At 31.4% G+C, this 16924-nt stretch overlaps 1 protein-coding gene across 7 annotated transcripts in view; it reads left to right on the forward strand.

Moving 5' to 3' along the window:
* Window positions 1-15379, forward strand: part of LOC148606042 (uncharacterized) — a 43341-nt gene extending 27962 nt beyond the window's left edge. For 6 of the 7 annotated variants that reach the window (XM_088544222.1, XM_088544224.1, XM_088544226.1 and 3 more), the window contains exons 3-14: window positions 2497-2613; window positions 4067-4233; window positions 4661-4768; window positions 5539-5632; window positions 6891-6940; window positions 7270-7437; window positions 7983-8098; window positions 8460-8544; window positions 9651-9746; window positions 10405-10647; window positions 12221-12306; window positions 13111-15379. In XM_088544222.1, coding sequence (XP_088400348.1) covers window positions 2497-2613; window positions 4067-4233; window positions 4661-4768; window positions 5539-5632; window positions 6891-6940; window positions 7270-7437; window positions 7983-8098; window positions 8460-8544; window positions 9651-9746; window positions 10405-10647; window positions 12221-12306; window positions 13111-13204 — 1424 coding nt within the window. In that variant the 3' untranslated portion in view covers window positions 13205-15379. The remainder of the gene's footprint in view (window positions 1-2496; window positions 2614-4066; window positions 4234-4660; window positions 4769-5538; window positions 5633-6890; window positions 6941-7269; window positions 7438-7982; window positions 8099-8459; window positions 8545-9650; window positions 9747-10404; window positions 10648-12220; window positions 12307-13110) is intronic. The other variant, XM_088544223.1, reaches the window with a different exon arrangement.
* Window positions 15380-16924: the final 1545 nt, after the last annotated feature.

The raw sequence follows: 16924 nt of genomic DNA on the forward strand, positions 1-16924 counted from the left end.
TCAAAACTATTGGTATTGACTTATGATATCTTGTTACAAATATTCAACCTTAAACTGAAATATATACCCTGACCATTGTTTGAAAGGATATGCAAGTAAAAATACACTTTCAGTGTTGTTGAATATAATTTATGGTCTTAGATGTTCTATTTAGGTTTCACTAAAAGATTTCAAATCTCAATTTTTAGGGATCACTTATGTTTTTTAGAGAAAATTCATGGTTTATTAGCATTTAAAAAAAAACTACTAGTTGGTATAACTACATGTAATATGTTATTTACACCTTAAGTTATTAGTCTTGGCATTTCATAACACTTAGCATATTGAGTGAGACTACATCTACATTCAAATACTTTCAAAGCTGTTTTCTCAATTTCAATCTTTTACAAGAACAGTCAGGATGTTTTACAAAAAAATACTTATGTATTCCATAATATTCCCTTTACATTTAAAAGATAAGATTTCACAAGAGCTGTAAATGTTTTCATTGCATTTGATGTACTTTACTGGTTAACATATTCAGTACTCCTATGGTACATGTATAAGTTATCCTCTCTATAAATTCACTATACACTATTCCTCTTTCACCCTACACCTTCCACTATCTAGATGACTATTCAAATTACGGGTGGATGGCTTAATTTAAGGAACCTCTTATTTTTGGAAAGTTATGCTTTTTCTTGTGCATTTTTTGTTGAAACTGCCCATAAATAACCTGGACCCCCTTTTTCGGTGCATCTGGTAACACCATTTCCCAATTCACCAATTCACCAGTGTTACATAAACACAATAGAAAGGGAAGGTTACTCCATCTAAGTACTGTAATTTTCATATAATTTATGAACATGATTGAAATATATATAGTTAGAAGGGTGTGAAAAATTCCCAACGATGTTAGAACTGTCAAATTTGCAAATGCAATATTTTGGTCATTCCCTCCACGGGACTTGTTTGTATAATATTTATTTGTTCTGACACATATCATTAATTTGATCATCTATCCTAAATGAACTGTCCCATACTACCATACATCGTGTACTAAGTTACAGCCCTAGATTAAACCTACGAGGCGGAATGATCTGGCCAGCAAATGCTATATTTTTATAGCCTAGCTGGCTGAGTGCTCTAGGTTGCTGGACTTTGTGCAGGCAGTGTCGCCATAGATGTCACAGCAGTACAAGTTTGAGTCCTGTGGAGGGAACAACCAAAATATTTTAAATGGGAAAGCTGGGCACGGACATGGCAGGGCTAAAACCCCTTTAACTAAAAATTTCACTAAATAACAACATTGTATGGAACTGAAACTCCTTCAAGTTTTTGACATCATAGAAATTTATTACTCAATTTTCATGATTTAGGTGACATATGTAAAATTGTTTGCATAAAAGCATTATGGTCCATATAACAATTAGGATGATATAAGAACATTCACACCAATATCTAAATATTTAATCTTAAATAAACACATTATTATATTCCAAGGCATTAGCAGTCATTAGAAGTAAATATTTAGTTTGGCAAATCGACTTTAAAAAGAAAATTGGTAATTAACTGATTAATGCTATTGAACTGTAAAGAGAACAAAACAGACTGTGAAGGATTTTTACTGTCATCTTTTATGGTCAGTTCCATCTGATATTGAAAGGGTTCTTCCATAGCTATACACTGAGCTCATCTAATCTTTGTTAGCTTGTATATACAGTGTTCTGGGACTTTTTTGTTCACCTGGCAATAGGCTGAAGCAAGTGTTGGTGTAGGAAAGTTAGGCCAGTGAAATAAGCTTGTTTATTTAAGGTTATCCTACCTACCTTAAATTTCCTGCCTAACCTTCCTACCCTACCTAACCTGGCACATTTTAATGGTTGTAGCTTTACTATGAATTTTTAGTTGAGTAATATTAAAGTTGAGAAATCTTCCCATAGTTCCCTTTATAAAATACATTTTTAAAAATAAAATGATTTTACCTACCTACCTACCCTTTTTCTTCATCTTATGTAACCTTAAACAGATATGTTTTTTTTCTTTGCCTTATATACATGTAATTTGTAAAAAACTTGATTTCTAAAAAGAAAAGCAGATTTAAATTGTAGGCAAGTTAATTTTCAGTTCAAGTTTTCCTGTTGAAACCTATATTTAGAAATCTGATATATTTATGCTGCCTTTATATAAACTTTACTTAATTATACTTGCTAATAAGATCATTTTCTTTTAAATCAAAATAATTCTATTTACATCATTCAACACCTGGTATTTCAGAAGTCTGTTTGACTAATGGTCCTCCAAATGTGACAACAAATGTTGGTAACCAGAAATTTCTATGTTTAACAACACAAAACTTAGAATACTGTTTTTGTCCTTTTATAATATTGCTCCTTGATCATGAATGTATTTCTCATTGAATCCATTATTTAGTGCATCTTCATTGTTTTTCTCTGGAGTTATCTACCTTGATGAAGAGTTATCTCCCATACATTAAATATGAATCTCTCTATGCAGGAAAACCAAAGAATCATGCCACATTGCCGGACATGTTGGCCGATTTCCAGTTCATACAGACAGCCTACTGTCTGGACAGCAGCATAAAATTAAGCACTGATTTTCTTGGTGCTCTGAGTATGTTATTTTGAATGGCATCCTTAGGATGTTTGAGTTTGAACAATTGCTTTCTATGTTTTAGTGGTTGAGATTGTTGCAGTTTTATATTTTAACTTTATTTTATTATTTTCATATGCATCAATAGGATGTTGTAGGGTTGTGATGAATGCTTTTACATGTATTATAGAGGAATGAGAAACATTTTAGTGATATTTGAACTTGTTTGTTTTCAAGTTTGGGGATGTGTTTTTTTTTTCAGCTGTTTTATTTTATTCCTTTTTGATTGTCCAAGCATGATTCAATGTGAATGATCTCATATGACTGGTTATTAATATTGATAGTTCCAATTAATAAATTGATATGAAATAAATAGCATGTGTATTAAAGTCATTTAAATTCTGGATTCATACAATGTTTGATGAGACTAAGTAGTTTCCATGGTAAGTCTGAAGCACTGTCTTCTGTACACTCTCAATTCTAGAGTTTTCAAATTATTTTTACCAGACTTTTAGTATTTTTGTATTAGTATTGATTTTCTATGGCAAAGGTCAGAATGCTGTTTCACAATGTCAAAGTTTAACAATGATATTGGTTTAAAATAACTAAAAGATGATCTCTCATTGCTCCTGGGTTTTTGTTACAAAACAGAAAACAGCTAGATAGGTATGCCATTCACTGTGTGAGAGGGACTGTATTGATATTAGGCCTTGCAGAAGTTTCTGTTTTCTTATTGTGTGTTTGTATAACCATGGATCATGGAAGATACAAAACCTTCTAAATAGGTCTCACATCAATGTTTAACCAACAAGCTGTCAGACCCATTTACCTCTCCACACAACACTGTGCAATAACTCAAAAATGCATGAGAAGTGCAAAAAGAGTAACTATATAATAGGCATGGTAATTGTTTGTCTGTAGATATTATTGTTAGTTTGTGGTAGTATGTAGTATCTTCACGATGTATATACTGTGGTAGTGGTCAATTACTCTTTAAAACAATCTACAGACCTGTAAATCATAAGTGTTTTAGTTTTTATTTTGAGTGAAAATTATATTTAATATTCTTGTTTCTTGGATTTCTGGGGTATAAAGAAACAATTTTTGGTACAGCTATAGACCTGCATACTTGTTTATTTATGTGAGTTCCTTTAATCTGATTCAAAATTCTTGAAAAATTATTTGTATGGTGTATTGCTCCATGTTCCCATCATTAAAAAAGAAAAAAAGAAGTTAAAGGGAAATAATTCAATTTTTTTTTTCAGTACAATTTAACATGAAAATATCACATGTATTAATGGGTTTATTATATGTCAATAAGACTTATAATCATAGTCACATACCAGTAATACAATCTCATAGATTTCTATTCATTTCCATGGAAATGATTGATGTAAATGATTTCATTAATAAACATATGGTAATTATATAGAATGTATATAGGTTTCATAGAGGTACTTCTTATATTTTATAGAAACTACAAGTGCCTACGACAGAAAGACAGACTACATAGATGACTGTAAGAAGGCTGGAATAGTACCTGCTTCCTACTTCATCAGACACATGGATAAACCTGAATTAACTATGAGTCACCACCAACTCGGGGAGGATGGCATCAAATGTATAGCCAGATCTCTAGCAGTAAGTCATGTCCATAGTTAAGTTTTTGTATTTCCTTTTGTTGGTTTGTGGGAACCACCACACAAAATATTCTCATGCATGTTTGTATGTTAATATGTAAATACCATTACTTTCAAATTAAGGGAGATAATTCAATTTGATGTTGTTTTTTTGTTTTTGTATATGTTTTTGTTTAATTTAATTTTTATTTTAGTTATTTTTTTTCACTGGAGAGGGGGAAAGGTATGATTTTTCAGAGATTAAAAAAAAATAGGTGTATTTTTTATTTTGTTTTTTTTTTTTGTTTTTTGCATTAATTGATATATCACACTTTGTGAATTGTTCACTTGAATCATATTTTAGACAACTCCAAACTCAAATGAATTTCTCGCAGTTTTCTTTTTTGTCATATAACATATGATTCATTGATTTTTACATTCCATTTCAGTCAAACACAACTGTTGTTAAGTTAGACATTAGCGATAACTGGTTAGGAGATACTGGTGGTCTCATGGTCTGTAACATGCTCAAAGAAAATATCTACATCACAGAACTGGTAAGCAATTTAAATCTATTACTATAGGGAACTTTTATTTGTGGAATACAAATTTTAATTTTTCCTCTTTTTAGGGGATGGGGCTAAAAAGAAAAAAAAATTGTTCAAATCAAGACTAATTACAATCATAAATTTGAAATGAAATTGTGTTAGAGTTAAACCAAAAGAAGTAAATCTCTGTAAAAAGTAAAAGATTAATAGGGTCTGTGACAGCATTTCAACCTTAGGGACAACTTACTGTTTTGCACAGGCAAATTGTACATATGTCATATGATGGTCTTATGTTGCTAAATTCATATGACAATCATATATAGCAGCATGATTGTAATATGATTAAAATATGATTCCCATATGTAAATATTGGGGTGCTAACATATGGTTTTTATATGCTGGTGATTCTCATTATAACATTTTGAGATAACATATGGATATTATATGTTTTTGATTCTCATGTATAAATATTGGGGTGCTAGCATATGGGTATTATATGTTTGTGATAATCATTTGTAAATATTGAGGATGCTAACATATGGTTATTGTATGTTTATGATTCTTATGTGTAAATATTGGGGTGCTTACATATGTTTGTGGTAATCATATGTTGCACTTTATATGGTTTTATGAGTGGCATTTTTTGTGTATACAACTTGGTTTATTTTTTCTACATATTCTGAAATATCACTGGTGGGCATTAGCTTACAGACCACCTGTTTATTAGTTATTTAATGTTGATATTTACTAGCTGAAACAATATGTCCTTTATTTTTCAGACATTAAATGATAACAGATTAGGATTATCCAGTGCTGAACAGATTGGGGAAGTTATTAAAAACAATACTACACTAACACATCTCACAATATCAGGTTGGTATTAATATCAGCAATGTTTTGGCTTGTTGTACTAGTGTAAGTCAAAATATCTGGCTGAGGGTCAATAACAGGGTCAATACAGAAACAATTTAAGTGTCAGTCCCTGTACGAATCAGGCAGTAGGTGAAACAGGGTATAGAAAACCCTTCTGGTAGTGTAAATTGACTACTTGCACCATGATAATCAAGGAAATAGACAAGATTTCCCATCATGCTTATGCTGGACCTTTGAGTTACAATTTCATTAAAATGCACTGAAAATGAACATTTCAAGGGCAAATAACTCTGTCAGAAACCTCATTTTTCTAAGATTTTAATGAACTTTTTTTTGCGCAAAGCCATTGATATAGAGAATGGTCTATTCAAATAAAAAAATTATCCTTGAGTATATAATATTGTCAGATTGGAGGGGGGGGTTGACATGCATGTTTCTGATTTTTCCCTTTATGCCTGATTCTTACAAATACTTACACTTAAAACCAATCATGAACCATTTAATTCAATACAGTGATGTATTGTTTCTCCTTTATGAATTTTGGTGCATTGGTTCATTAATGTCATGTGTTGACAAAATGTGTCTATACTCTGTAACCGGGGCTTCTTGTTTCCTTGTCGGAAACATTTTGCCATTAAATAAGACAAAAAGACTGAAAAGAAATGTATTGAACATTGTTTTGAAAGTACAAGGAGAGAACAAGAAATGTGGGCATTAATATTCTACAGGATTAATTGAAAACATTTTAAAAACAATTAAATGTTCTCCTTTTATATACAAACAAGATGTGATGATACATATAATGGAAATGAAGAATTTGTGTGAATATTAATTAGCTGTGTACATCCTGATAGTATGATATAAGTCAGTAGGATATAATTTACCCCAGTGGTGGATCCAGGGAATCACAAATGGAAGAGCTGGTGTATAAATAAGTCCTTGATAAACACATTTTACATGCAATTATACACAGAAATAACATATTTTCATGAATTTGACAAATTGATGGGGGAGGGCCAAGGGCCCCCTTCTTTAATCTGCCTATGTACATATTGTTCTTGTGACTTGATATGGTATATACAGTATATACTGTGTCTATAAATCTCATATATACCAAATATGAGCCACAACAAATACAAAAGCTGTTTTGGGAGACTTTTTCAGTATTCCAAATTTGTTACAGAATTATAGCAACTGATTTGTTGTTAAAGAACATTTAAGATGGCACCTATTTGAATTTGATGATTTATCTTTCTAGGCAATCAATTTGATGACAAATGTGCAATTTTCTTCTCTGATGCATTGCAAGTAAGTTTACAAGGAATTAAAGTTTATTAATCTAAAACAATCAATTTCTCTGTATTTGCACTTTTGCAGTAAAACCTGTTTAAACCAATCAAACTCTACAGTCTAGATAGGTCATGTTTAAACAGGTCGAGACAAACTCTACAGTCCAGAAGGGTCATGTTTAAACAGGTTTAACTATATTTTAACACAAGATTCTGTCATGTTGAAGTCTTTACACTCAGCAAGGGTTAGTCATAGTTCATGCTTTTTTTTCACAAAAAAAAACATCAATTTCTGTTAATTTGGTCAACAAGTTTTTCTATCCAGGTTTATTTTGTATATCTTTGTAGAAATCAGCAAAGTTAGAATACTTAAACTTAAGTCACAATCGACTAGGAGAAATAGCTGGATTGTTATTGGGACCAGCCATAGCAGAAAACACAACACTGAAAGAGTTGGATATAAGCTGGAATAATATACGAAGGAAAGGGGCTATAGCTATAGGACAGGGAATTAAGGTTTGTTAAAACAGTAATACAAAAATAAAATAGTAGAACTTGCAGTTTATAAGACTAATACTTCGAAGCTTGAATGAAGAGTTATTCCAGTTCTCCTGACTGTTTTTGTTAAGTTTGGATTGTCTCCCTTAGACCAGATCTATTAACTTAAAGTGAAAAATATTTATCAATTACATGGATCTTGTCGAGTCCTGAACCCAAAATGTGTGTAGCTGCTAATGATATCTCTGAAATCTATGATAAACTGGAATGGTGTGAATTCATTCAAACCTTACCAATGTTTTAATCATGAATGGTAGAATATGTAACTATAATCTATATAATTTTCTCTGCCTATGTGATACAGTCTCGTTCCCCTCCCTTGTATCTTTAGCTAGTGAAGATGGTAAATTTCAAAACTAACCTCTTTATGTTAACCACAAACTGCATGGTTGTACTCAGTAGGGTCTAACTGTATGTGGATTTGGGAATATCTTGTTAGCAAATATTGTTGCACCATAGGCCATTGATACCTTGATATTTGTGTGTGTTCTTTTCTTTTTCAGAACAATGATTTTATGAAGAAAGTGAATTTATCCTGGAATGGTTTTGGAGTTGAAGGAGCTATATCTCTATGTGATGCCATTAAGAACAACCAGGTCTTAGAGGAACTCAATATAATGTAGGATTATTTTTTGTTGTTTTTTTTTTTTTTTTATATACCCCCACCTTGTAGAAGGTTTATAGAGATCACAGTATCTGTCCATTTGTTCTCCCCTTGTTCGGTGGATATAGACTTTTACATTGGTTAAATGACAAATGGGTATATTTATATAGATATGCATCTCGATTTGGTCAATTTTTTAAATGCTTCAACACACCAGCAGCACCCTTTTATCATTTTATTGATGAAATAATTCTCAATGATTTTTTATGGCATCAGATAACAATGTTATGCATTATCTGATTAGCTAATGAAATAAGGATATGAATGTCTAAATTCTGTATGTTGTATTATATATGATGATTTTTGTCTTCTGTAGGAACTGTAGACTTACTACAGAAGCAGCGGTATTAATAGGCAAAGGTCTTTCAGCCAATGAAAATACTTCATTAAAAGTTTTAAAGGTATTTTATTTCATGATTTATGGATGTACATGAAATCAGCTTTAAAAAAGACAAACAGTAAAACTAAACACTGGAAGTAACTAGCAGTTACTGACATGCTAGCTTTAGGTCTCAACTGGACTACTACAGTACCTGAACCGATCCGTGCAACAAAAATTGCGATCGGTCATCAATTACCAATCAGTCATCTATCCATCAAGCAGATCCATTAAACAGGTGGTCGCATCATGTGACCGCAGAGCAGTCAAATGGTTTCTGTTGTCTTTTTTGTCAATTTTACACATATTTTCATAATGCAATAGATTTAAACTCCAATTTATACTTTTATTTTTCTTTAGTTTCATTCTAGAACAAATTATTTACCATTTTACTTAACAAAAACTGTGATCATATCAGTCTCAGGTCATTGGTTATCGATCTGTCAGCAATCAATCAGTCAGCTGTCAATGATCCATCAAATCGTTGCGCAGATATGTTCCAGAAATATAGCAGTTACTGACATGCTAGCTTCAGGTCTCAAATGTACAGTTGATTGGAAATTTTTTCTTACCATATTAACCATAAAACTTCTTACTGTAAGGTTATGTATAATGATATCATTAGTTAGTATAATGCCTTGTCAATAACCACGTTTACGATACTGGGTTTACTAATACAATATTAATCAGCCATATACATATGTATTGTACATCATTGACATCATCTTGTTGATATATACTCTTCAAACAGTTCACTGCCATGCATGTTTTATTGATTATGTCTTGCTTAATCTTCATTTGATATTATAGTATTGTGCTTTTATACTGAAGCAAAAAAGGGGACGTTTAGATTGTTACAGTGTATTCATCTGCAGCATGAAATCTGAAAAGTTCATTGTGTCATATTTTCATTTCCTCTTTTGTCTACCCTGAACTTGACTTGTTATGAGCAACTAGGTGAGAGTTTCTAGAATGGCATAGGATACTTACCTTACCAGTGCACCTGGTCCATACTCCCAGTTTTCACTAGAATCTTAGTTCCCTTGATTACTCTTACATGAGACAACTGTTCTATGTAGAATGAACATCTCAGATTTTCAATTTTACTTAAGGTTATTTTTTTTACAGTTTGGAAAGAATCCAATGCAGAGTGCAGGATGTTATGGAATCTGTGCTGCAATATTACGGAACCCTAACTGTGTCATAGAACAAATAGATTTTGAGGTAAGTTTTCTACAGATATTTTTCCCATGAAATTCATGTCAATCGAGCTTCACATGAAATTCATGTGAACTTCACATGAAATTGACTTCACTTAACATGAATTGAATGTGATCAACTCATATGAATTTCATGTGGAAGCTCGATTCACATGAATTTCACATGAACTCTTGACACAAAATTTATTTGCTCAGTTCAGGTGAAAACAATGTGAAATTTGTGTGAAAATCATGTGAAATAATTTTGCCTGTGTAGTCCTCAAAACAAACCTAACATAGTATCTGTGTATCATAGAGCAGAAAATGTTAGCTCTAGTCATGAAAATCTTAAATTAGGCTTTTCAAAGTTTTATTTCTCTGTACATTTTTGTTTTTGTTTTTCACAATACCTATTTTATTAACCAATAATGAATTCATTTTTAAATGTGATATTGTATGTACATGTATTATGTTTATTAGTTTGTGTATAATTACCAGTGAACACTCTAAATATTTGACACGTAAGTTCTACTTTTAAATTTGACAAAATCAGGTAAAGGGAGGTAATCCTGTTTTATTTTTATTTTTTTATTATTCAGGGATAATATTTTCTTTCAATATTTTAAGTCATAAGTTGTTTGTCTGTGTAATTATTTCAAAATAAAATTAAATCTTTTTAACAGGATATTCTTGTGAACAAAGACTTTGAAGAAATATTCAGACAAGTGCAGGAACAATTACCAAGTATCAAAATGAGGCATGGTGGCATGGAACCACCAATGAAACCCAAAGCCAAAATTCATCCCATGGTGAAACTTATGAACTATATTGAGAAAAATAATTTGAAATTGATAGATTTCTTCAGTCAGTTAGATAAGGATGGCAGTATGTGTATATCATATGAGGAATTTGAACAAGGCTTAGAGGTAACTGTACATTTTTTGTAAATATTACAATTGTAGATAAATAAGTTTCAGAGGCAGATCCAGAGATTCTGATAATAATAGGACCCTGACGGGCCTAAGAGGAGACCTAGCTCTGTCATGGCCAAGTGATTCCTATATAATTGAGTAAATTTTCCAACCCAAGGGGGACCGAGGAGAGGAATTGGTTATTTTTTTCTGATATTTCCATTGTGATGCTTTGATTCAAAATCATTACCAGTAATTGCTTATGAAGTTGTTAATACTGAAGACTTTTTGTTTTTTACATTCCTTTGTTGGGGTATTTAAATCAAATAAAGATGAGCAAGTGAGCTCATCTAACCTTAGTCATTGTAAATACTGGCAAATACCCATGTACAATATAGATAAATTTAGTGAACTTTGGTCACAGTTTTTCTAGTTTAGCTTTATTTTATTTTAAAGCTTGTTTATATCAGTGAGATACAGTGACTTTACTTTTATACTTTGCTTTGTGATATCAGTGTGCTAGAACGGCATTACTACGATTAACAAGAGCTGCTTCTTCCTCTTCTACTAAACAGGTACCAGATTGTTGTGTCACATGACCATCTGTCGTGTCACATAACCATAAATCTCGTGTCACATGATCACAAGAATGGTATGTCACATGAATGCAAATCTGTTGTGGCTCATGATCACAAATATAGAAACTTTTGTCAATTTTGTAAGGGGAGATAATAACTTGTAATATTTGTATTGATGCAGTGTATACAAACAAGTAATATCTGCCAAAATTATGGATGCCTCATATATTTTCTTAGAATTCAAAACAGAGTTCTCATTCATGTATTTAAGGGTAGAATTATCCTGTTTCTCTTTATTTTAGGTTTGTCTTGTGTGTACCATTCGTATGAAAATACCTCTGTTCCGTGTGATAAGAACAATTGTACTGATATTGAAATTTTTCCTTTTAATTTTCTGACTGTTTATAACATTATATTTTTTGTTATAAACATTTTATTTTTATAAGTTTAACTGTAAACCTGCTGATTTTATGTACATTTAGTTTTTGCTAATTTCTCATGCATCATGAAAATAAGTTGGTGGGAATGAGTTGAGATACCTTCATTATGGGAGACAAGCTAGGTAGACAAGTCTTGGATAGAGTACAAAATAAGAAGCATCATGATTGAATTGATATCTAGCTGGCAGCCTGAAAATAAAAGTCAGCAAACACAAGTTGCCCTAAAGCACTTTTTTGCCCCCCCCACTATATGGAAAGGGCATAGAAATACCATTGTTTGTTTGTCTGTCTGTCTGGTCACACTTGTGTAAGCAACTTCTTGGAAACTGCTTGACAGATTTTGTTCAAATTTGATAGGATTCTTAGTAACTATTTGTAGTTGATCATATTGCACCACAAGTTTGATTATCTGGTAGACAAATTGTACAGATGTTATCAGTATTGCATTTTTTTGCACCAGTGGGGGGCATATGTCTACAAGGTGCTTGTTCTTTTTATTTTAACAAAGATTTTATTTATCTCAATTTGTACAAGCTTTCAAGTTAAAAACTGTGTTTTATTTCTTTGCAGGAGAATGGAATAAAACTTACAAAGGAGGAAGTAGAATTGTTACTACAAGAACTAGATAGTGATGGGGATGGGGATATTAATTTTAGGTAGGCTATAAGTACCTGGATGGGTTTAATGAGGTAGACCTAGGGTAAGGATCCAACTCTTACAAATCATTGAAACATTTGTATTCAGCATTTTTCATCAATCTCATGTAATCATCAATGTAACTTGGACTGATTTCATTCTGTATCAAATGAAAGCTTGATAGGCTTCGGTGAATGTGAATATGATACAAACATGTCACTGATTTCAAGGAGTTATTTCTCTTACCCTAGGTCCACCTCCTTAAGGTCACATTTTATGGAATACAGATCATGGGGAATAAGGGGAAAAGAGATTATATTGACATGCACTGACTTGTATATAGCAAAAATACTGCCATGTATGATATTTATTTAATACCCCCCCCCAAAAAAAAAAAGAAGGAATTTGCAACTTGAATTTAGCCATGTTTCTTGGTGTACATTTTATTTATTATTGCTTTATTTTTTTGCATAACTTCAAAATTTTAAAGTGTGAACTATTTTGTTTTTGTTCAAGATACAGATCAAGTAAGATCCTTACTTGCAGTTATTGCAGGTTGCCTGCTGGGATTTTACTACATATACCAATGTTGTCCATCTAGGTTACCAGGTAACATGCTTAGATTAACTTCCAGTCAGACTGAAATCAGGCTCTCACAGCTTCTAAGGTCATAGGTTAAATTTGTATTTATTACTATCATGAAGACTGTCCTCTATTTTTGAGGACCTGAACTGTCTTCTGGGGGACCTTTCATTTAGAATTTGAGAAGTCCAGTACCTGTCAGTGAACCCCTTATATTCATTACTTATTTCCTTCCTTTTCAGTGAGTTAGCCACTGGTCACACAGAATTCAAAGAAAGGACTGACAATATAAACACAATATTAACAGCAACACAACCTAGACCGTTAACAACTTAATTAATGAAAAGTTCAGGATTATGGACTATGAATTTTAACCTTCAAATTCATAGACCTAGTTCAAAATTTTTACATGAAGATTCTGTTTTATTTTTAGGAATGCAATGTCTATGCAATAAGAAAATATTTGGGAAAAAATATTTTAAAATGTTATATTTTATTTTAAAAAATGTGCCTTTTTAGGCATCTTGCAATTAGATTTACAATTGTGTGATGTTTACAGAGCTATGTATTTGTATTTGTGTATTTTGTTTGTTAGGAAGAAACTTTATTCCAAGTCTCCTTAATTAATATTTGTTCTTAAAAGTCAGCTTTTGTAGGCAGGGTATAAAAAACACACTGCTTTGATGATGTGATTTGACTATTTGTATCATCTCTGTGGTGGAGTAAAGACAAGAGATTCCATTTTTGTTAATACATTGAAATGCACTGCAAATGAACATTTGAAGGGCAGATAACTCCAGTAAAAAAAACACTATTATCAGATATTCTTATCATAAATTCCTAAATATATTCAGTGCAATCTGATTAAAATTAGACCTTTTAATCATTCCATTCAGTAGGATCTTACAACTCTCCATTCTACTTTTTGTTCTGATGGCCTTTCTGTTCAGCCAGTCAGCTTTCATCATTCTCAATTTTGAAAGCATTTAACCAAAGAATTCTGAAATGGTCATCTGAACAGAAAGTAGAATGGAGTGTTGTTATATCCTACATGCAGTGACTGAATGGAACATTTAATAGGAATTCCTTTTAATTAGATTGATATCCTGTGATGATGAGATCATATAGAGAAAATTTCCCACAGTTAAAGAGTCAGGTTTGTTTGTATGATACAGATTCTCTTTTTTTGACTGATTCTTACAATGACTTGTACTAGTGTTCAAACATCTTCAAGAAAGTATATATTTTGTAGCAGATTTAATGTTAAATCAAGTTTTTCTAACTGAATTTGCTATTTTCCTGAACATATTCTATTATAGAAGTTTACATGTAGATATAATGTACATGAAGATGTGATTTGAAAGTAAGTTAGAATAGAATGCTCTTTGATTTAAACTGCAATAATTTAGATTCATACACAGCAAAAAAAGGCTACATATAATAATGATATGGTGTTGGATTCAAATGACAATCATATGGTTATTAATCACATGATTATCTTATGGTTATCGTATCATTATCATAAAACAACTTGCATGTGATATGGTTCTCTGATGCTAATTTTGGTTTTGAAACATGTGATAATCATATGTTTGTGAAAAACATGTCATCTGATAATCATTTGATAATTGAAACATGATTATCATATGACACTTACTTCACATGATTAACATATGTTTGCAAACCATATGATTTTCATGTGTGGCACATTTGGCTGTGTACAAACCATTAGAAACATCTGTATGTATAAAATGTAATTGAATTTCAATCCGATATTTTTCAGCATTGCATATCTTATTTCAGGATGGCAATACGAAAAGTATATAAATTGTATAAAAATAGATATTTTCAGTAATTACAGGGATATATATATTTGTCCCAGGTACATTCAGTCAAATATAACTGTTGCATGTATATTGAATATAGACAATTCTTTTTTTTTTTTTGCAAAAAGCTCATTTTATGATAGTTATTTTTAAATGTGAGTGGTTGTATGCTTATGCTAAATGTTTTTTTTTTTCATTTAAATTTCTGACATATACAAAAAATGTAGGTACGCAGTCTCTAAAATCTGTACAGTGACAATATTATTGGACATCATCCTGAAATGACTTTATTTTAATATGTAAGTTGAATTTCTTTACTCAAAAGAAGGCCTTAAACTGATGGTATATAACATGTATCATAACATATGTTATTTTTTATAGTGGAAAGCTATGAAGTGCAACTAACAATCCTATTGTTTTTATAGGATTGAAATATAAAAGACAAAGTTATAAAGATGCTCTTTGAACTTGTTAATTTGAGTATATTTTAATACGTTATAATGGTGTCTGTCCTGAACTTGCATAATCTGTGATATTTATTGAATTTTGTTTTTGTTTCTGTTGCCATAGAAACTTTATTTACATTATCATTTATATTGTATTTCAAGTCATTTATTAAGATTTAAATAAAGTAGATTTGATTTCTGATCAAATAAATATGAAAAAAATAAAGTAATTTGAAATAGTTACATTTGTTTATTTGTGAATATACATATATATACTTAAAGGGATAATCAATTCAATGTTATTTTTATCCATTTAAAAAGAGAAATCAAGGGAACTGCGATCGGTAATAAAAAAAAATGGACAAAGACCTGACAGGAAAAATACAAAGAAACGAAAGTACATGATCAACTGGAACTCACTGAAAAACTGGGATCATGTACCAGGTGCACTGGTAGGGTAAACATTCTCTCCTTTTCTAGAAACACCCGCCGAGTTGCTCATAAAAAGTAAAGTCCGTAGTAGAAGTCTATTCGTGGAATTCATTTGAGCAACTAAGTTTTCAACAACAACAACAACAAAAAAAAAACATTTCTTTTGGTATTTGAAGTGTAATCAAAACACACGAACCACGAAAATTGGTTTTTCAACAGTAGTGTTATGTGCTCGGTGCTGGTGAATAAATTAAAAGAACAACACAAATATGATACCTAAAATTAATGAAAAATCAAAGGACAAAAAGAAAACGATTGGACAAGCAAAACGATACCAACACACAAATGTCTGACAGATATTGAAACATAGTTCGATATTTGTGATCGGAGGATTTTTGTCGATTGTTTTCCTTGGTAGTGCACTATAATCATTATCTTGTTACTAAATGGTCGATATTGCGATCTTGGTAATATGTTTGTATTTGAACAGTCGAAAGTTCTGTACACATCTTTCACCCGGCTCTGTCATTTGGATATGGTACTGAATATATACTGACTTTCTGACGATCTCTTTTGATTCCAGGACGGTTTGGTAGCCCATACAGGGTTTAACGTCACTTTCTTTTTTTACCGTCCGTTTCGAATTCTCTGACAGTAACTTTCATTTTTTGGCATCAAATAGTAAAGCCAACCTGCATTCCGAAATTTAAAGTTTGTATACGATTGATATTATAGTGTTTAGCTCCCCTCATATAATGGTGATTAATAGGTTTGGCTTATCTCGATATCTCTGGCCCATAGTTTGTCGTTTTTAATTTACTCCTGGATCGCATGCTCCTGCTAAGCGCTGTTTATTTCGACGCATCAGTTGAAAGAGCACAGAAACATGGTGACAGAAGTGTTGTGCATCGCAAACTACCACAAATAATGTTTGTGTGTGTCTTATTTTAATGTTTTTCTTTATAAAGAATACAAATTATGTAGCTAAACATAAATGAAATGATTTATAGACTATCGATATATATATAAACCAGGCAGATACTGTATGATATATGCTGTTGTAGATATTTTACCAAGACAACTCACTATTGTAAAAGATCAGTTGTTGTCTTTTTTTTTTTTATTTCATCTTGCTTGTCTCTCTTTTTATATAAGTTGGCATCAGTAAAATGCCCAATACCCTAGACTCTGGTATTTTTTTTCCTGCAATATAAATTAAAACAAAACAGTTGCTCATATGTATTCAACTACTATTTCATCATAGATTTTAAACAAGCCTTGTCATTTTTCATACTTCTCGTACACTTTTAATTGTTTTAATGTTTCGTTGTGGGTCTATTCAAATTTTCAAC

The sequence above is a fragment of the Perna viridis genome, chromosome 9, assembly GCF_037379345.1.
Source record: "Perna viridis isolate PV_CMFRI_1.1 ecotype Kerala chromosome 9, ASM3737934v1, whole genome shotgun sequence".
In the NCBI taxonomy this organism is placed as follows: Eukaryota; Metazoa; Mollusca; class Bivalvia; order Mytilida; family Mytilidae; genus Perna; species Perna viridis.